The following is a 20,374-nucleotide window of genomic DNA, read 5'->3' on the forward strand; positions in this document are numbered from 1 at the left end:
TTAAAAATAGATAAATCGCCGAACTTGAAGCTGTTATTAGATAAACGTATGTTATTTAACAGACTCACCAAATGTTAACGACACAATCTCTGTTGGGCGCACTGTTGTCAGTAACAGCAAAAACATTTCTTCTTCTTTTATTGCCATCCTCCACTATCTATACACGAATAAAAGCCGTCGTCGCCGCAAATTTTTTTTTGCAATGCTAGAAAACAATTAAGAAAAGAAGTACTATTTAAATTGCCGTTTGGTCGTTTGTCTGCAGATTAAAAACCAAACGCAGCTTTGCTTATTGAGCAACCGTACGGTAAGCACTCGCGACGCGGCACCAAGGGCAACAACAGCCAATTCTGCCGGCAGACGCGACGCTTTTTTGCAAAAGCGAAAAAAAAATTGAATTTGTGTAAAACGTGAGCAGCGTGTAAGTATGGCCCAGCAAACATATAATTATATGATCTCCTACTACATGTGTTTAGATTTCAGTCGAGTCTGAGTGTGCGTGTGTGTGTGTGAGTGTGTGTGTGCAGTTCCAACAAATTCAACCATGTCGAACGTGGAAATTTACGACTCGTCAAATTCGCAACTGAGCAGCGATGAATACAGCCACGACGAGGACGACGATGCATTAATGGATGTGGCTGTCAGCAAGCAAACGCCCGCCAAGTCAGCCAAATCCAAATCCAATGACAGCTCACCGACCAAAACCGATAGCACCTCCACCACGCCCCGTAAACTGTCGGACGATCTGGATGCCGCCGCCGCCGCGTCCACGAAGCCGCCTACCAATCGGGAGCATACGCAGCGACAGATTAAGCAAATGCAGCGGGACATCCAGGCGAATCTGTATTTCAAGCGACGCAGCATAAAATGGTATATACTTCGAGCAATTATAATTATCTGACAGTTCTCAACAACGGATTGACCAGCATTGCCTGGTTCGAGATCCTTTCCGAGCGGTCTACGGGAAGTCCAATTTTCTTACAAGTTCTTTTCTTAGAAATGTTCGTTCGTTCGTTCCTGGAACAAAAACAAAGGGGTCCATGTCCGACAATGTATATATAAATATGTAGGTTTAAAGATGTGCACATTAATCTTACAGGGAATAGTTAAAATTTTAAGCTAATTAATCCATTTTCTTGGCATCTCAATGACAAGTACCAGCAGGATTCGTATTCAAAGAAATTGTTATGTCAAATGACACGTTCAATTTGAAATGTTCTCTCGAATCATTCAAAGTGACAACCGAAAGAGAACTCTATGCATATTTTATATTTTACCGCAAATACTTGTGCCTATTAAATAGCTTTTTACGTTCAGGCTTAATCAACGTGTTACCAATAAGACCGACTACATGAGCCAGCTGCGGCGCGCTCTGCCCAAAATTCAGGCGCAGGCGAGGCGCATGGCCGAATATCGCGCTGCCAAACGGGCCATTGAACGGGAGCAGCAGACGCGCCAACAAGAGCGACGACGCAGTGGACGCACGCCCAGCCGCAGTCGTAGTCGCAGCCATACGGGCAGCTTGTCGCCGGAGCTGATCTGCCTGGATGATACCGAGAATGAAGACTCACCCGAGAAGCCCAACGACACGCCGGCAGCAGGCAATCAGACGCAGCAGCAGGTAGGCTCAAAGACGCCACCGCCTTTCACTTTGCAACTGGAAATAGAGAGTGAGGCAACGCCAGCTGAAAATGGCTCCGTGCTGGATGAGTTCTTGACCATGAAGCCGGCCATAGCTGCAGAGCCAATAATAGAAGAAGCCGCCGGCTGTAATAACAGCATACAGCAGCAGCAGCAACAGCAGGAGATGCAGGCTTTGCCTGCCCTGGACCTGGGCTATAAAGCTGCAATTGAGCCCAGAGCCAGTTTGGATATGCCTCTGGAAGAGGCCACACTCAAACGCCGTCGTTCGGTCACGCCGCCATCGACTGAGCCGCATGTGGAGAAGCGCACCAAGTCGTTGCCAACCGAAGAAGTGGATGATGACATTATAGAGTTTTCGCCTGTTTATGCAACTCCTTCCAAGCAGGCGGCAACAGCACAGCAAGTTGCAGCAGCAGCAGCAGCAGCACAATTACCGCCTCCAACACCACCGACAGCGTCCCTGAACAAGCCAAGCATCAGTCAAGCAGCTGTTGCCCACCTGTTGGCGTCCAGACCCAACACGGAGTCACCATCGAGCACGCCCGTGCTCAAATTGGGCTCACCGTTCACATTGACACCGTCTAGCGACATGGACTTCTATGCGCAAAAGAAGACGATGCAGCAATCGCAGGCTGTAGACATGGCTGCCATCTCGTATAGCCTGGAGACGCCCACACCACCCGTGGAAGCCATGGAGATAGTCTATCCCAATGAGAAGTCGTTGGCTGACATTAAGACAAGCGCCGAGCCTCTAGCTCAAACAGCCAGCGCGCCAGCCGTGATACAGCAGCAGGCAGCACATGAGGCGCACATATTTGCCACGCCCTACGCTCACCAGCAGCCGCCCCAGCAACAGCAGCAGCCGCCCCAGCAACAGCAGCCGCAACAGCAACAACAGCCGCAACAGCAGCCGCAACAGCAACAGCAGCCCGCGCAGCAACAAATGCCGTTGCGTCCAAAGCAGCGCTCCGAATCCAACTCCAGGCAGACACAAACGATTGCGGCGCCCGCGTCAGCACAACCACGCAATAAATCCTCGGTTGATCTGAACAACAGCAACAGCGATGCGGTCTTTCATCAGCGCGTCAAGGAGCTGTACACGGAGCTGGACGAGATAATGAGTGATAAGGTGCGCGCCGTCAAGCCGGAGCTCAAGTCCTATGCCGATGAGAAGCAGCGCATTGAGGCGGACATCAAGACGCTGGATAATTTGATAAGCCAAAAGGAGGAGGAGCATAATCGTCTGCTGCATTTGCGCTGCATCAAAGAGGAGCTGCTGGCGCGCATTGAGCGCAAGGAGCGCATACTCATCATGAAGGAGATATTGCCCTCGATTCTGAACAAAAACTGCAGCACATCGGAGCTATATGAAATGCATGCACTGCTGCACAACGAACAAAATGCGCCAATGCCCTCGCGTCATGGTTCCAGCGCAGTGGAGCAGCTGATTAACAGAGTGGAAAACGGACTGGATGATCTCAAAGTCTTGCGCGGGTATGTTTGCTTAGAGATTTGCCATATTGAATGAACTTATTAGCTTGTTCTTTAATGCTTCAGCGCTTTGGGCCTGCAGGAGAAAGCGCCATCCTGCGCCGAGCTGTCCATGCCGCCGCCGCCGCCACAGCATTATGAGACGCAGCAGCTGCACAGACGCAACTCTGTGCCGGCCATGCGTGCATCAGTGCCGCAAATTGTGGGCGATCGCGCCAGTATCTATGGACGCTCTGCTGCCGTGCACGAGGATTATCGCCGAGAGCAGCCTGAGGAGTTGCTCGGCAAGAGTAATAAACTACAGCCGCCACAGTCACGGTACGAGTATATAGCCTTAGGTTCTGGTTTAGTTGAGCTCTTTAATCAATTCCATTTGCAGTTATCAGCAGCTGATCAATGAGTCCAAGCAGCTGACAGGCTCTACAACGGATCTCGCTGGAAGCTCCTCATATCGCCAACAGCCACCGGACGCGCGACGCAGCCAAACCAATTCGCTGGACAATCATTTTGATAATGAGATGCCACTCAAGCCGTTGTATAACAGCAGCCCACTGGCGGCTGGCAATCAGCGCAAAAGCAACGATACAAATAAGCAAGTAGGTGCACTGCATGCACAGCATTGGCTTGCATTTAATCCCTATGATGCCTTTTGATTATTCTAGTACAACGAAACACATTCCATGTATCGGCGGGCGGAGCTGCTGCAGGGTCTGGAGTCGCTGGAGCGTGTCGCAAATCCAAACAATCGCAATAGCAATAACAATATTAGCAAGCGCATGGGTTCCACTATGAATGGACCGGAGGAACTGGAGCGCCGCTGCCAGCAATGTGAACGCTATAAGGCCACCTACATGTGCGCCGGCTGCCAGAATCAATGGTACTGCAGTCGAGAATGTCAGGTGAGAGAGAGAGAGAGAGAGAGAATGAGAGAATTGTTTATATTGTAAAGAGCTGCTCCCATATTAATTCAAATATTCATTGCAGGTGCGCGCCTGGGACACACATTGGGAGTCGTGCCCCAATTAGGATATACTCGCTGTATCAGCATTACTACTACTACTACTATTAAATATAAATAAATACATATATATATATATATAATCATAGTCGCCCCTCCCGCTCCCTTTCTCCATCACTACTCAACATTTCATAAATTAGTAATCGTCAAGTTTCGCTATCGGAATTTTTAATTGCAATGCATTAAAAAATACACACACAACACGCACATTTTCGAGTGTCGGTAATTGCAATAGCTCAATATTCGTCAAATCATTAAAAAATTAAAAATATATATTATATATAAATGCTGTACTCGGTGTTAAATTCAAGTTTTCAATTGCCTTCAGTAATTTATATAGATGTACTTATTTTTCTGGCAGCTACAACAACTTTTGCCTGTTACTTGATTGACTTTAGTTGATATGGCCCCCCTGTAGGTGATATATAATTTATCTGATTGTCAACATTGAAGTCAGAAACACAATAATTAATTTAATAATTTATTACAAATTGCTGGCATATTATTAAAAATCTTTGTTATCGAGTCTTATATTAACTGAAAATTTACTGTTCTGTACTTTTGTTGCATTTTGTATTGCATAGTTTTGAGCACACCCAAAACAAGAGATTTGGGCCTTAAAATAAGTTTTTATTTGACTTTCGATTTGATTTAAAAATTATGTTCTTTAATTAAGTTTTGTAGAATTTTTGCTTTGCGAATTAAGGACTTTTGATTGATGCTATTTTTTGTTTTAAATCTCAGTTAAAAAGCGGAAAACTTGATGAAAAGACTTGAATGTATAACGTATAAAATACTTGAATGTAGAATTTTAAAAAGCACTACTTAAACTGGTCCAAACATATTAAATTAAAAGTATAGCATATTTTATTGAGTTTTTAATTTGTTCTCGCATAAAGGATATCTCTTAAACGGGTGCTCCATAACATGGGATTGTTTCGTATGCAAATAATTTGTAAAAAATTGATAGCTCTTTGATGCCCTTTATAAGGCGTATAGCTGCCATAAATAGTTAAACTTCTACTTACTGTAACTGCGCACCTGGCAGAGCAGCTGGATGTCTGTGATGTGAAGGCGCAGCGGCTCCCTGTGGCACCATTGGACGCGTCTCAGCTTGCGGATGCGCAGCTGTCGCTTGCAGTGTAGCTTGAATTTCAGATTTGGATGCCAGACGGCAGCGCTGTCCAGGCGCGTGACACACTTGAAGGCATATTGCCACCACAAGCGACTGTTGTGCTTTGTGCTATGCTGTTTGGCGTTTCAAATATAATTTGTTGTTATGGCCATAATAATAATTTTGATTTGTTTTCTTTTCTATTTTTTTTTTTTTTGGCTTTATGACGACTTACCATATAAACGGGCAAGACGTAGAAACGCTTGCATTCCCGCCGCCTAAAGTTAAACGCTATCGGCTGCCGCTGCGTTGTCGACACCTTTGTCAGGTGCGAACGTATGGCGCTCGAGTGGGTCGCTCGCTGGTGCTGCAGCCGGGCCTATTGTAGTCGTTGTTGTTGTTGTTGTTGTTGTGCGTTAGGTTTGCCAAATCGGTTCGGAAATGGAATTGAAAATGGAAGCGAGACAGGCGCGCACAGGCACGCGCACTTAATTAATTCGTTTTACAAACAATGAACATATTTTCTATTTATTATTTATACCCTAACATATTTGTTAACAGAAGTAAACCTTGATAGTATGTGGAGCTTGATCGGAGTCGCGAGCTGAGCTGATGCGCCACTCTCTGGGCGCCCATTAGACCCGGAACTCAGCTTACTTTGCGAATATACTTTTGAAATTTTGTACAAATACTTTTTTTTTGAAACAGGTAGATAATAAACTGATAACAGCTGACTTGATTAGCCATATCATAGTAATAGTCGAGCGAAAACTGAGTCGAATAACTTAAAACTCAAATTAAAAAAAAACTTTTTTGGGAGGAATCCTAATCCTAATCCTTATATGGTATATGTTATGGAAATGTAGCCCGATTCTTGTATATAAAAAAATATAAACGGTTTTCTATATATTTTCAGTACAACGGGCAGCTGGAAAGAATTGTCTAAGAATTAAATTATCTTAAAAAAAAAAAATGTTTAAAAAATTGACAAATCAAGACCTGCTGCCAGAGCCGAGTCATAACGCAGGCATGGATTCGAGCCTGCTACCAAAAAACTGACATATTGTTTTCTTATTTTGCGACCTTGATACGAGTAAAGCTGTTGATGTTGATTTTATCTAATAAAAGTTTATAATCTAATAAAAATTTATGATTGTATTTTTTGTCATATAAACTTGATTTTTCTTAATTATATTTATATTGGTATTTATATGGGTGTGAATTTTGTTATTATTATAGAATACTATACTATACTATTATATTTTTTCTACCAGAGATTCGAACCGGGATCCTGCTTTAAGAGCTGCCAGGGACGCACCAAGAATTGCCTTTTATTTCATTTATTATTATTATATATTATATTATTATTATTATTATTATTTATAATATATTATTTTTATATTATTGTATATAATTTATTATATATTTTTTATTATTATTTCTTTATTTATCTAGCCACATCTGCTTCAAAATCTAGCCCTATATCTTAAGTCAGGTCTAAAAATCTTATTTAAATTTAAAATCAACTAGAAATTTCTAACAATTTATGGGCAAGTGTATCTAAACTTCAGCTAGTGCCAGATAATTATTTTTTTCCAAAGTTTAATATGCACAAAATGTTTTTGTTTCTTACTCTGTAATTCGCTTAGAAGAATGTTTGCTAAAATTTGGCTTGCAAATGATTCAAAGCCCGTTGCGATAAGTGAAACTTCATTCAGTTGGATTTGGGTGGGCTGCGGGTGGCGGGCTGCGGGCTGCGGGCGGCGGCCTCTGACTTCGGATTGTGGCCCCGCGGCCTTGGCCCTGAACTTGCTTATCAAGGCGGAGCAAAGATTTACAATTTGTTGTTGTTTACATAATTACTGTAAAAATTACAGTTGCAAGTTGTAAATTGTTTGTTAATCGCGAATGCGGTTTGAACAAATGCGAACTGACAGTCGAGAGCCGGGCACCAGAGTCCGAGACCGAGTCCGAGAGCGAGACCGAGACCCAGTCGCAGCTGAGGGCAATTAAATGCGCTTATCAGTTTTGGAGCCGTGGCTCGAATTAGCACCCCACACACACACCCTAACAGCCGGCCAGTATGGGGTTCTACGGTTCTGGGTTTTGGGTTTGGTGTTGGGTTCGGCTATTATTAAACAGTTTTACAAGCCGCTAACGTTTCAAAATTGTTGCTAATTAGTTGAATCGCGCACGCCGGCGCAACAGACCTTAAAAGCGCCCACGATAAGGTGTGCGGACTCTGGACGGGCAGGGAGTAGGGGCAGGGCTAGGGTAACGGCTCCGGGGTCCAATAAAATTCTGTACACATCGTCGTCATTTGCCAATTGTGTGTCACGAAGAGACAACAAAACAATCGAAGCGGGCCGAGATATGATTTCAAATTTGTGACAAGCGCTAAATAAGATTTTGTTGAAATTTAAAATTTGGCCAGAAAAAAAGTGTTTAGCAGAGAAGCGAGCCATTAATGACATCAGCTGACAGAAAACTTAAAAAGTTGTTAGTATTTGAAAAGAAAAAAGAATTTAACAACTTAAAAAAAGCAGCAAAGTTTTGTATTGCGAAAAAAGACACTCGAATTGAGCTTAATTTGAGAACAGATTCGATTTGAAACTTTTTTGGAAAAGCCAAAAAACAACGAAAATTGTTAGTAACTGGAAAAAAGAATTAAGCAACTTAAAAAAAGAATTGGGCTAAAAATTAAGTCACAAAATTGGCTTAAATAATGACACAAAATATCGCAAAAATACATAAAAAATGCTCAGTACTTGGAAAAAAAGCAAATTTCTAACTTAAAAAAAGAAGATTATTGAAGGGCACAAAAAAGACACTCGAAATTGTGCTAACTAAAAATAAATATGAATTGTAGTTGGAAAAATTGTCAATATTTAAAAAAATAAAGAATTTTGACATTGAAAAAAGAACCTACAGACTTAAAATTAGATTAACGAGTAATATTTTATTAGCAAGTTAAAGAAAAAAAGAAGCTTCGAGTAAACTAAAAAGATTCTCGAAATTAGCTGAGAAAATAATAAATTTGAATAGAAGAAAAAGTTGTAAATCTTAAATGGAGAAAAAATAAATTTTTTAAATAAAAAGTTCTATTTTGAGAAACCTTTCATGGTGTTTCCTATGTTCAAGGCTTATGACTCAGGTCTTTCTTTGGAAAAATAAGTATTCTTTCATATACGAAGTGCTCTTGAAATAATGCTATTTACACATTCATTCTCATAAAGTTAACAGCATATTGTTAATAGATCAATGTAAATATTCAATATGAACGTCAGCATAAAAACAAATTTAAAAAAAAACACTTTTTTTACGCTTGCTTGTGTATAGAAGATGACTTAAAAAAAAAAAAAAAACCAAGCGCACAAATTAAATAACAATTGATTTTATGTGAAGACTTTTTACTGATTTTATTATTGTATATTGTAAATTGACTGATAGACTTCAATTGACCTGCCCCTCTTGCCTGTACCAGCCCCCCCTGGTACGCGCCACACCTCAGGCAATAGAAAGTTTCTCAATTACTTTCAAAGTGACTTTTGGCAATCCTTGAACAAATAAATTAATAACTTAATTTTCCAATTCCATAAGCTTAAGGCAATCTCTGGTTATATCTTTATGGAAATCTTTCAATAATATCGCTTGGAAAATCTACAAAGCGCGCTTTTTCCTAAATATTCCCCATGTTGATCTATGTGCGTGTCACTAGGGTGTGCGAGTGTGTGTGTGCGTGTGTGTGTGTGTGTGTGTTTGCTGGGTTGTTACTATCTCTATCTGTCAAAGCGTTGCCTATGAATATGTGCGAACGTCGAGCCCGTGTGTTGTTATACCCTGTATCCATTGCTGAACTAAAGAGGGTATATTGCTATCGTTATTAACGCTTGACCAGTATTATTCAGCCAAATCGTTCTCGTTTTGTTCTTCTGTCTGTTCTCAATGAACTGCGAGACTAAACCATATATAAAAAACTTCCAGAAAAAATTCCGACAATTACGTAACTTTAGCTCCCAGTTCTGGGCATATTTTAAAGATTAAAAGCGACAGAAACGCCAAATATAGCTAACTTGAAGCTTGTCATTTATCACATGTAGAATATAGATACAATTTAACCGAGAGCTTCTTCCATTTTAACAAAAAACATCGACAAATATCCCCCTCTTTTGTTTGAGTAAAGAATTTCAATTGGGAATATGGGCAACAAATCGGACAGTTTATGCACTTCACAAATATGTTGCTTATTGGATATTGCAGCCTACTTGGTTAAGGTTACCCATTGATTAAAATCTAAAATATTTCTCTTTTAGAAAAGTGGAACATAGTAAATAAGCTCAAAATTAATTGAAATATGCAATTTAATTATGTTTTGGCGAGTTTCCCCCTTTGTCTAGTCCGAGCTGTGTACAGGGTATCTGCCAATCGAGCAGCCTTGACTTTCACACTCCCATTTGTTGTCATTGGCGCATATATGATTCAACAAGTGGGTATACAAAACAACTCCCACAAGCAGCAACACCACAATGCGACTCGTTTGAGTTTTACAGTTCAGTTCAGTTCAGTCGGGCGGCGGGGACAACGAGTCGAACCGAGTCGAACCGAGTTGAGCCGAGTCGAGCCGAGCCGAACGATCGACCGAACCGATCCGAACTACCGGTCGCTCGACCGATCCATTCCGTTCCCGTTTGCCGTATCGCGGGTTGTGTCAATTCGAAATTCGCATTCGTTGCTCGCAGATCGTTCGGTTCGGTTCGGTTCGGTTGTTGGTTGGGGGTATTTTTATTTTATTTTTTTTTAATTTAGCGGCCGTCGGATCTTCGAAGTAAAATTCATGTTAATGAATGTTAATTTATACATTTTGTAAGAATCGAAAATCTGTTTATTTCAACAACAACAACGGCAACAACAATTATTATTGAAAGAGCGCGCGCGCGAAATTGTTATTTGATTTTTGAAACGAGATTCGAGATTTATTGTGTTTTTGGCAGTGGCGAGTCGTGCATGGAACGTCGCGTAGATCGCATCGATAGGGTGTAAACAATAGCGCAATTGACATGGATCCCGATTTTGTGAACAAATACAATCAAGTGCTGAATCGCTTAAAGCTCGTCGAGAACTTCGATGGCACCGATCCCGGCAAGCTGCCGCAGTTTCTACACAAAATCGATGCCCTAATGCCCGCGATCAACACATTCGATGACTATTACAAGGCGCAGCTGATTGGACACATTAAGAACAAATGCACAGATCGGGCCAGAGATGCGGTCTTCACGCGACAGCTGAGCGCTCCGGCGGGCACGGGCAATGGCAATGGCAATGGCAATGGCCATGGCCAGGTGGGCAATGGTGGGGCTCTGCTGAAGGCAGAGTCCTGGCACAAGCTCAAGGATCAGCTGCTGCACAGCTTTGCGGAGCGCGAGTCCAGCTATGCGCTGATCCATAAGATTCGCAGTGCTGTGCTCGACTCCAACATTGAGCTGTACTATCAGAAGATGTCCAAGCTGAAGCAGCGGTTGCTCAATCGCAAGCTGACCCACAATGATACCCTGTACTCGCTGGAGGATATTGAGCGTATAACGCTGCAGGTATTTCGGGATCATCTGCCGGAGCCGACGCACTCGATGATCCTGCGACGCAATCCCAAGAGCATGGAGGAGGCCTATCGCTATATTGTCGAGGTGCAGCAACAGTTCTACACGCAGAGCGGACCCCTTGGCGGGGAGCAGGGCGCCACGTTCAGCACCAGCCACAAGCAGACCTTTGGCGTGGGCATGGGCGGCGTCGGAACGGGCACTGTGGGCTCCAGCATGGGCGTGGGCATGGGCCTGGGCATTGCGTCCGTGGGCCTGGCCAGCACGGGCTTCTCGTATGGCCGCCAAATGTCCGAGAAGGGCACCGCCGGCTCCACGCAGGGCTATCAGCAGAGCAACCGGAGCTACTACAATCAATCGGCGCCCCTGGTGGGCGCCGGCAAAACGAATCCCATGTTCAAAAGCAACGGCAATCCCTCCTTCAAGTCCAGCTTCAGCTACAGCGGCAGCAGCAGCATGAGCAGCGGCAGCGGGATGGGGATCGGCAGCAAACTGGACAAGAACAAGTCCAAGGATCCACTGAAGGGTTATCAGCAGGGGCAGACCAAAAATGTGAAGGCAAACAGCAGCGGCTGGCGGAAATAGGCAAATGCTCTCTGCTCCAAAGATTGGGTTTAGTCATGGGCCAATGAGCTAACCCAATGCCATGACCTAATCTCTTTCTCTAAATGCTGTGACTAAGCCCTGGCAGCGATTGCGATCGCGATTGCATGCCTCATGCTAATTACCCCAATCTAATAGTCAGGTGGATGGATGGATGCTGCGCTGACCGATGCCCGATGCCGTTGATGATTCTGTTTGTTATTGCTGATGATGATTGCAGCTCTGACACTAAAAACCCCGCCATGGCGCATGTTAATTATTAGATCATAAGTCTCAAATGTACATATATACGTTGCCCCCCCCCCCCCCTCCTTTCGCCAAACTACCCACCCACAAATCACCCGGCGCAACCCCCTCTCAAATAGTTGTTTACAATAAAGTGTAAAGTCTAACACTCGCCCATGGATGTCGTCTTCTTGGAATAGTTTGTCGCCTTCTTCGCCTATCTTATCATTCCCATATATCTTTTCAGATATCTGCCATAAATCAATGGATAGTTTGACGCCTATTTTGCTGTTTTATATCAGCTCAAATGCCATTCATATTAATTGGCCCAAATGCGTCACGTCACGTACAATATTTTGATTTGAATAAAGGCAAAAACAGGGCTGCACACTCGAAGGACTTGGGAAGTGCTCCGGTTCATAAGCTGGTTCCCTTTCTGATTCTTTAGTTCAATTATTTTTAAACCCCATTTAATGCTGTAAGCTATGAACCGAACCTTCAACTAGATAAATGCCCAAGGCGCAGCCGAACCACAGTCTGAACCAGATATTTTTTTTAAATAAAAAAAAAATCATTCTACTATAATTGCATTTTACAATTCAATAAAAATGAGTTATAATATTACTTAAAAGTTTTTACCAAAATTGACAACAAATTTGTTGATACAAGGCTCAAACCCAGACAACGAAATTCACGAACCGACTCAAGCATTGGCTTAAATCGTGAACCGAACCGCCAATTGCAAAATTTTCATTAAAAATGTAATATAAAAAGCTACAAAAATTAGCTGAAGCAAGGCTCAAACCCATTCCTGACTCCCTTGATATACAAAAATGATTCACGAAGCAAATCTCGTGACTCGATGTTGGTTTAACTCGTGAACCTAAACAGAATCCTTGACAGAAATTTGCTGAAACAAGGTTCCAACCCAGAACAGAAAAGAGATGCACGAATCGAACCTCGTGATTCGGCTTTGGTTTAAGTCGTGAACCTGAAACGCGAACAATTTTTTGTTCGTGCCCAGCCCTGTTATATATACATATATAGTTGCTTGGGGTACTCGGACTTACCGCATGCTGTGCTCCAGTGCGCGAGCCCGCGGAGCAGTTGTCATAGTTCGTGTCCGGAGGCGGCGGCTCGCTGGTCTCCTGCAGCTTGACGGCGCGCGACTTGGTCTTGTCGCGCTCCGGCTTGCCGAAGAGTCCGCGCCGCTCGGCCATGCGGATGAGGTACTTCTCGTTGAGCTGAGTGAGCGCCTTGCGGCGCACGAGCGCAAGGTAGCTGCCCGTCGCCAGCTGCTGGATGCAGTTGTCCTGGTTGATGCAGATATCCGGCACAGTGTCCTGGACGAACTCATCGATGTCGGGCGTCACAATCAGATCGATGCTGTCCACGCGCGGCAGCTGGACAGCTGGAGTTGGTGGCTCGCCCGGCTTGGCGTTCAGTTCTGGTTGGGATTTGCGCTTATCCTCGGCGGCCAGTTTGTCCTTTTTGCGCGGCGACTCCTTGGACATGGCCGCCGCGGGTATATTGGCCGCCTCAGCCTCGGCAATGGCCTCCAGACGCTTCACCTCCCGGTACGCCTGACGATGCTTCTCCAGCGCCAGCCTGTTGATCACGCCCAGCACATGCTGCACCATGTCCTCGTTCTCGGTGCCGACTATCGAATGGGTCTGATAGAGCACAAACTGGATCTGCGGCCGCGACATCGACATGGTCAGCGTGAGCAGCTGCTCCTCCAGGATGCAGCCCACCCGTTGTTTGCCCTCGTCGCTGACCTCCGATTCGGTGAGCACCTCCAGCATGCTCAGATCGCCGCCGCGCGAGCAAATCAAATCAATTGGATCCGAGATGGCGCTAAATGAATTCGGGGGCGTGGCAAAGACGCCGACAACACTGCGAAAGCGATTCGATTCCATGGGAAAGGAGGTGAAGGCGTCGCCAAAGAGCCGAATATTGCTGACCTGCTGGGCAAGATTGGGGCTCAAGTGGGATATATGGGAAAGTCATAGACGGAACTTACGCCTATGGTTTCCATGTAGCGTCGGTATTCCTTGAGATTGGCGCCCGCGCCGTAGACATAAAAGTTATTCACGCGATTCACAGAGTAGAAAAGTGCGGCCAGGTAGGCCGTGGAGCGGGGCGAGTCCACGTGGGTTTGCAGTATGTCACCTGGTTGACAAGGATATCAAGAATAAATCCGAATAAATCCCGAAAATATAAGCCTAGTTACCATATAGCTCGAAGTAGTCCATGAGCTTGGACATGATAGCCGGGCCATACGAAAAGTTTTTGTCCTGCAACACGGAATTCTAGAGAAAGCTGGCCAGGATTGGGTGCAGACCAAAGCTCACCTGCATGATAAAGTAGTGCTTGGTCATGAGCCGCGACTTGGTGAACTCGCTGCGATCCTTGGGTATAATGGATATCACCAGCGGACAAATGTTGTCCCATTTGCAGTGCTGCTCCAGCAGCGGCTGCTCATCCTCCGGCCCGTGCACCGTGTAGCCCATCTCCATGAGTATCTTGTTCGCCTCCGACTTGTTGCTGGAATGAGAAGGTAGTCAAATCTAAGCTGGCCATGGGCTGGGCTAATTTACCGCAGCAGAAAGGGATTTATCCAGCCGGTGACAACGGGATTGGCCGCCGCAATGGCCACCTTCTCGTTCTGCAGGTGGATGGGCAGCAGCTGGGAGAGTCGGAGAGCGCCGACGCCGATCCGCATGCGGGAGATGGAGGCGGCCAGGCGCACGCGATGCTGCCACAGCACATTCGCAATTTCTGGCGAGGATTGCGGTGTCAGAGATTAACTTGACTGAGATGGCCACCTACCTGTTACTTGCGCCTCCTTATAGAGCTGCGCCTGTTGTTCCTGATATTCCGAGTTGCGATTCTTGAAGTCGCGATCGTACAGCTCGAAGAGCATCAACCAAACGCGCTGCTCATCCTCGATGTACTACGGAAATATATATACAGATAGATATATATATATATATATATATACTAAGGATATATAAATATGTGTTTATTTTATTTCAGCTTTCACTTTGCCAGAAATTTTAGATCCACGCATTTTAGTGAAAGCTTTCATTTCCACGCAGTTTGTCAGCTTTCGATCAGATAATTCTGTGAAACTGAGCTTGAATTTCGCGCATTTTCCGCTTTCGGAGGTGGATTACGCAAATATTGAATATGGAATTGAAGAACTTTGAAAATAAGGTTTAGGCAAGATCAGTCAATCAATCAGTCAGTCAGTTATGATTGAGATACATAAATATAGAACCTGACTTTATTTTACCTTTTTGTGCTGCTCCTGCTTAAAGAAACCGATATCTGACAGGGCGTTACACAACACTGTTTTATCTGAAAACAAAAATTGAGATTATGTCGGATGAAATCTGAGAGCAACCGCAACTCACAGCGAAAAACATCGTAGATGAGCGAATAGGCCAGTCGCATCTCGTGCTCATTTTGAAAGACAACGGCCAGGGCGGGTTTCCGCAACAATTTGGCCGCATTCGCGATGGTGGGCAGATTCCAGCGAGCGCTAGCCTTCAGCCGGATCCGCACCGTGGTCGCATGACAGTGCTTGAGGACGCGACTGCGCCGACCGTTGGGACTGATGCTGGGCGAGATGATTTTGGTGATGCGCTCCGGATCGAAGACGGGCTTGTCCCGCTTATCGATATCCTTGAGGGATATATTGATGTTGCCGGACTCGTTCACCTGGCGCTGAATCTCGAGCAGCATGAAGTACATCTTGTCCTGCCACTCCTCATCGCTGGGCAAATAGATTTGCTTGGCTTTGCGCAGCTGCGTGCTGCGCTCCTTGAAGATGGCCGGATACACGGAGAATATGTCCGCCAAGCTGAGAAAAAACAATTGATTCGACATGGTTGGTCCGCACGCCTGCAACGAACAGCAGCAACTGCTGCCAGCCGCCAGCTGCCAGCCTGTTGTCCCAATCCCCCCTCCCTCCGACAGTGACAACTGCTGATTTCCATTTCCATTACTAAATTCATATTCTGGTTCGTGCTTAACACCAATTCAATGCTCTGAGCGAATCGACAACGATTGCCAGCTCCATGCAATACTTATCTATCTCGCATGCCTCAGGCCCTGGCAGGGCCCACTCTCTGCCTGCACTGGGAGAAAAAAATAATATACTCTTATATATTATTATTAATATTATAAGATTCGATATGAATATAATAGAATATATAAATATTATGACGAAAAGAATAATATTTAAAAAATGAATATTTTTTTTACGAATTTTAAGACTTCTAAATGGTTTTTTTTACTTGTACTTAGATTAATAATAATTAATTATAAGAAAAAAATGAAGAAAATATTAAAAAAAAAGAAAATAATACGTATAAAAACACATTTAAGAAAATATGTTACTCTTGTTGAACTTTTCGTTATTTTTATGCTCCTTATTTAATAGGAATTTCCGTCAATAAATCAAGTACATGCAACATTCTGCCTGTCTAGATTTTTTCTCTCAGTGCACAATTCATGTGGAGCATGCAATATGCACGCTATTGCTCACCACAAAGGACAAAGCGTTCGTCAGTTACGTTAGGTTCCATTTGGGCCGGAGACGGCGGGGTCTGGGTCTGGGGCCTGTGACGGATCTGGCCGATATCACACTTACCTTTTATTTTTTACGGCCTCAGCACGCGGCCATAAATTCCGTTTGCCATATTAGATGGGCGGTTGGGGAGTGGGGGGGAGCGACTGGTTCGCATGATTTGCTCTGATTGGAAACCGTCTTCAATAAATTGCCAAATGTCACAGTCCAACGCCCGTTTGACGCAAGTTGCAGGGGCACGGGCGGGGGCGTGGCAACCACTCGCAATTCTTCAAATGTGTTTCCATTGATTAGACTAAGGCCCAAGTCCCCGGCCATTTGAGGAACGCTCAATTTGGTATTAGGCAGCCATCAAATTAGTCATCGATTATCCCTGGAGGCGGGGCAACCGGAGAAGGTTACAGCTAACTGACGGGGGCGGGGGGAGTCAGCCAGCCATTTGTTGGGTCGTCATTTCTATATTGGCCTAGGTCAAATATCGATTATCGCCGGCTGTCTATTGGGTCAGATTCAAATTGAATGTCAATTTGATTGGCATTTCTGGGTTACAAGCTCTTGCGGAGGATTCTCTTATAATAAATATATATAGACATATCTTTCGGCTCGGGTAGCATTATAAGTTTATCACGAAATGTGTAGGAGATTGTAGAAGACATACCTGCAGCTATAAATCTCTATGCATAACGCTGTTTGTCCCGACTGATTGACTGGCTGATTGACTGATTGATTGATTGGCTGACAGATTGCTGGGAAACTGAAATTTACAATTTGGTGGGTGAGTTTTCGTGTGTCTATACGAATAATCACTTCAGACACGTTTCACACTTTTCGCAGAATCCAAGCGTCGTCGGTGAAAAAAACGATTCGTGCATGTTTGCCTTGTACATATGCAAACATGCATGCATACAATATTTACATGCATGCATGCATTTATACATATATATGTATGCGAGACTGCATGCGTTTATGCACTTATACATGCATGCATGCATGCTTTTTTACTTATATACATGCATGCATGTATGCATTTTTAAATATATACATGCATTTTTACTTATATACATGCATGCATGTATGCATTTATACATATATGTATACCAACATTCATACATGCAAACACACATACATACATGTGTACATATATACATGTGTACATGCATACATGTCTACATACATACATGTGTACATACATACATATGTTCATGCATACATGTGCGCATACATACACACACACGCACATACATACATCTAGCTACATATCTACTTACCCGCCCACCTCCTCCTGCGCTGCCTCCACCTGCTCCACCGCCACAAGTTGCTCCTCCACAACCAAAGTTTCCTGCCTTGTGAAATATCAGCAAGGCCTACTTGAATTCTTGAGAATCGAGGAGGAGAGCACTTGGTAGAAATTCGTTTTATTTAAATTTCCAGCACATCTGCAGAAAATAAACATGCATGCACACATATAAACATATACATACACTAACACACACACACACACACACACACACACACACACACACACACACACACACACACACACACACACATAAATAATACTTATACATCGTACAAAATACTTATTATATACTTTATTCCATATGAGGTTTATACGATAATAAATTATAATCTAATAATCTATATGTAAAAGTTGATCGGATCGGTTCGCTATATCCTATAGCCAAAGCCATAATTGGAGTGTGTAAGGAGATAAGTCTCTCTCTACCTCTCCAAAACCTGTCTTTGTTCCAACTACTTGCTTGACCGGATCGGGCAACTATATCCACTAACTGCTTACAGGAAGGAACTAAGTCTACAAATACATGCCTTATGGCGCATGTCCAGGGTATTCAATCGTCGGCACCTTCCGGAATATGTTTGGCACATTGTTGTTAAATTTTGATCTAATTTACGGGCTATAGGGTGACTAATCTGGGCATGACGAATCTAGACGCCTTCGGCCAGTGGCCATTATAATGATAAAACAGTTTATGATTCTCATATCTAGCTGCGATCAGCGGGATTTTTGGCCGAACCCGAGTAAAAACAATATACTATACCATATACATTTTATAGTACACCTCTATCTAACTACATACATGAACTTGAGCTGTCGTCCGGCTCGGCCCGGCCCGGGTTGTCTGCTATCGAAACTCTATACGGAAAAAAATAGGGAAAGATAATTTAATTATTCTAAGCATTAGGAACCTGCAGCAAGTTGTGCAGGTTATCAGAACGTATACGTCAAAGATAACTCAAGTATCATAATTAATTTCTTCAGCTATTTTTTATTCCATTCTTTTTTTTTTCTATAAGCTACCCAGGCTTAGTTGGGGGCGCAGAGTGCGTGTCATCTGGAAATCCACCGTCATAAATAATATTTATTTGAGTTGGTTTTGTTTTGTTTTTTTTTTTTTTTTATTAAGAAGCATATTTATTATATATAAGATGTATGTAATACAATAATTTTTTGTCTGTCCGGTTGGTTGGTTTTTGTTGTTTTTTTTTTTTTGTTTGTTTTACTTTTTGGGCTTTTTTTTCGGTTTTATCCATTTTATATAATCATATAAAACACTGAGCAGCTACAATACAAATATTGTGATAAAAACTTACAACATAACCTTTAATACATAAAAATACTTGCATAGTCTACAAATCGTATCGTTTATGGAGATGCAACTGCTGCTGCTTCTTCTTCTGCTGCTGCTGAGCCAAATGCCGTTATCTACTGCTGCTGCTGCTGCTGAGCCAAATGCCGTTATCTACTGCTGCTGCTGCTCTCTCGCGCTCTCTTTCTGTCGCACATCTCCTAATTTGTTCTCTTGTTTTACATATTTTTTTTTTTGCGTTTGCTTTTGCTTTTGCCTTTTCACTCGCCTCATTGCACACGCCGCATTTGGCGATTGTTTTTTTCGGTTGGTTTCTTTTAGTTTTCCGTTTTTAGCCTATTCAAAATTTGTTATCTTCGCTTTTGTTTTCTTTCTTTTTTTTTTTTCTTTTTTTGTATCTTTGCTCGCGGCGTGGGCGGGTGCAGAACGGTCGAACATAGAGTTGAGTGCGATCGAGAAAAAAAAAAACACACACAAAACAAAAAAAACAACGGCATATTTTTAGGGGCGCGGCCGAGTGTTAAGAGTTGAGAGTTCGCATTGCCCCGCTGAGAAATTTGCCAATAATTTGCATGAGTTAAGTGTTCCGTTTTTTGTTTCTTGTTTTTGTTTATATGTTTCTTCACAATATTCTTCGACTAAGTTTGATGTTCTGTTTGTTTTTGTTATTTGCAGCGTTAATTACAATAGAAATTATGTTTATGTTTATATATATTTGCGTAATTAAAATTAATCATTTATCGTATAAAACATATAAAAAAATTAAAAAAAAAAATGGAGGCGCCAAAATATATGTTTAAAAAATATATATATATATATATAATTTTTGACTACACAAATTTATTTAGATTTTTTTTTTGCCGAGTATTTTTTGTTGTTATTTTTGGTTCGAATTCGTTTTGGAAAACATAAAGCAACGTGTGGGGTGGGGGGAGCTGGGAGGGGGTTGGGAGTGCGAAGAGCCCGGCCCGAAATCATAAGAAACAATAATAAACAAAGAATTTAACATACAATTGTTGATGTTGTTTTTTTTTGTTTTTGTTTTTAGTATTTTTTTTTGTTTTTGTTTTTGTTTGTTATTTTATACACATCTTTATGATAGGGGCGTATATAATGTATGTATATATAATTATAAGTAATAAATTTTCAATATTTTTATTTAATTATTTGCACACATGAATAAAAAATTACTATTTGCAATCATATATATATAAAAAATAAACTTAATTATCAGCAGCGGTCCCTCATCTCGTCCCCTTGTCACATCCTAAGCATCACCTGCTACAATTATCATACACATATATATATATATATATAGCTTTATATATATATATATATATATGCGTGTGTGTATTCGCCTTTCGTTTCAACCGTTCTTTCTTTTCGTTTTACTTTAAGCTTAATCAATTTTGGAAGAGTAAACAATACCATCGAGTTGCTGCATTATGCATTTATGTCTGTCTGTGTGTGTGTGTGTGT

At 42.8% G+C, this 20,374-nt stretch overlaps 3 protein-coding genes across 5 annotated transcripts; 2 read left to right on the forward strand and 1 right to left on the reverse strand.

Annotated features, from left to right (window-relative positions):
• Positions 1-135: 135 nt before the first annotated feature.
• On the forward strand, positions 136-4,446 carry RAF2 (RING-associated factor 2). 2 transcript variants are annotated; one of them, XM_032435020.2, is made up of 7 exons: positions 136-421; positions 477-870; positions 1,318-3,138; positions 3,202-3,453; positions 3,515-3,731; positions 3,798-4,034; positions 4,120-4,446. In XM_032435020.2, the coding sequence occupies exons 2-7, from the start codon at positions 545-547 to the stop codon at positions 4,159-4,161; spliced, it is 2,895 nt and encodes a 964-aa protein (XP_032290911.1). In that variant the 5' UTR covers positions 136-421; positions 477-544; the 3' UTR covers positions 4,162-4,446. The 2 variants fall into 2 exon arrangements, with proteins under 2 accessions (XP_032290911.1, XP_002046242.1); XM_002046206.4 differs by having other exon boundaries at positions 484-870.
• On the reverse strand, positions 4,441-19,932 carry LOC6622184 (uncharacterized). 2 transcript variants are annotated; one of them, XM_032435021.2, is made up of 13 exons: positions 17,555-19,932; positions 16,350-17,040; positions 15,109-15,834; positions 14,988-15,052; positions 14,522-14,645; positions 14,290-14,470; positions 14,044-14,236; positions 13,923-13,986; positions 13,713-13,861; positions 12,760-13,653; positions 5,503-5,646; positions 5,182-5,401; positions 4,441-4,565 (listed from the first exon to the last, which is right to left on the reverse strand). In XM_032435021.2, exons 3-13 carry the CDS (start codon positions 15,581-15,583, stop codon positions 4,534-4,536), a joined length of 2,541 nt encoding a protein of 846 aa, XP_032290912.1. In that variant the 5' UTR covers positions 15,584-15,834; positions 16,350-17,040; positions 17,555-19,932; the 3' UTR covers positions 4,441-4,533. The 2 variants fall into 2 exon arrangements, with proteins under 2 accessions (XP_032290912.1, XP_032290915.1); XM_032435024.2 differs by lacking the exon at positions 4,441-4,565 and having other exon boundaries at positions 5,174-5,401.
• On the forward strand, positions 9,867-11,864 carry Gagr (Gag-related). Its single transcript, XM_002046208.4, has one exon. The coding sequence runs from the start codon at positions 10,325-10,327 to the stop codon at positions 11,444-11,446; it is 1,122 nt and encodes a 373-aa protein (XP_002046244.1). The 5' UTR covers positions 9,867-10,324; the 3' UTR covers positions 11,447-11,864.
• Positions 19,933-20,374: the final 442 nt, after the last annotated feature.

The sequence above is a fragment of the Drosophila virilis genome, chromosome 3 (genome assembly GCF_030788295.1).
Source record: "Drosophila virilis strain 15010-1051.87 chromosome 3, Dvir_AGI_RSII-ME, whole genome shotgun sequence".
In the NCBI taxonomy this organism is placed as follows: Eukaryota; Metazoa; Arthropoda; class Insecta; order Diptera; family Drosophilidae; genus Drosophila; species Drosophila virilis.

Coding starts and splice junctions, on each gene's coding strand:
- RAF2 (XM_032435020.2), top strand. CDS start 545: ATGTCGAACGTGGAAATTTACGACTCGTCAAATTCGCAACTGAGCAGC. Junction 871..1,317: donor AAGCGACGCAGCATAAAATG/GTATATACTTCG, acceptor TTTTACGTTCAG/GCTTAATCAACGTGTTACCA. Junction 3,732..3,797: donor GCAACGATACAAATAAGCAA/GTAGGTGCACTG, acceptor TGATTATTCTAG/TACAACGAAACACATTCCAT.
- Gagr (XM_002046208.4), top strand. CDS start 10,325: ATGGATCCCGATTTTGTGAACAAATACAATCAAGTGCTGAATCGCTTA.
- LOC6622184 (XM_032435021.2), bottom strand. CDS start 15,583: ATGTCGAATCAATTGTTTTTTCTCAGCTTGGCGGACATATTCTCCGTG. Junction 13,862..13,922: donor GGACTACTTCGAGCTATATG/GTAACTAGGCTT, acceptor CTTGTCAACCAG/GTGACATACTGCAAACCCAC. Junction 13,654..13,712: donor GCTACATGGAAACCATAGGC/GTAAGTTCCGTC, acceptor CTTGCCCAGCAG/GTCAGCAATATTCGGCTCTT.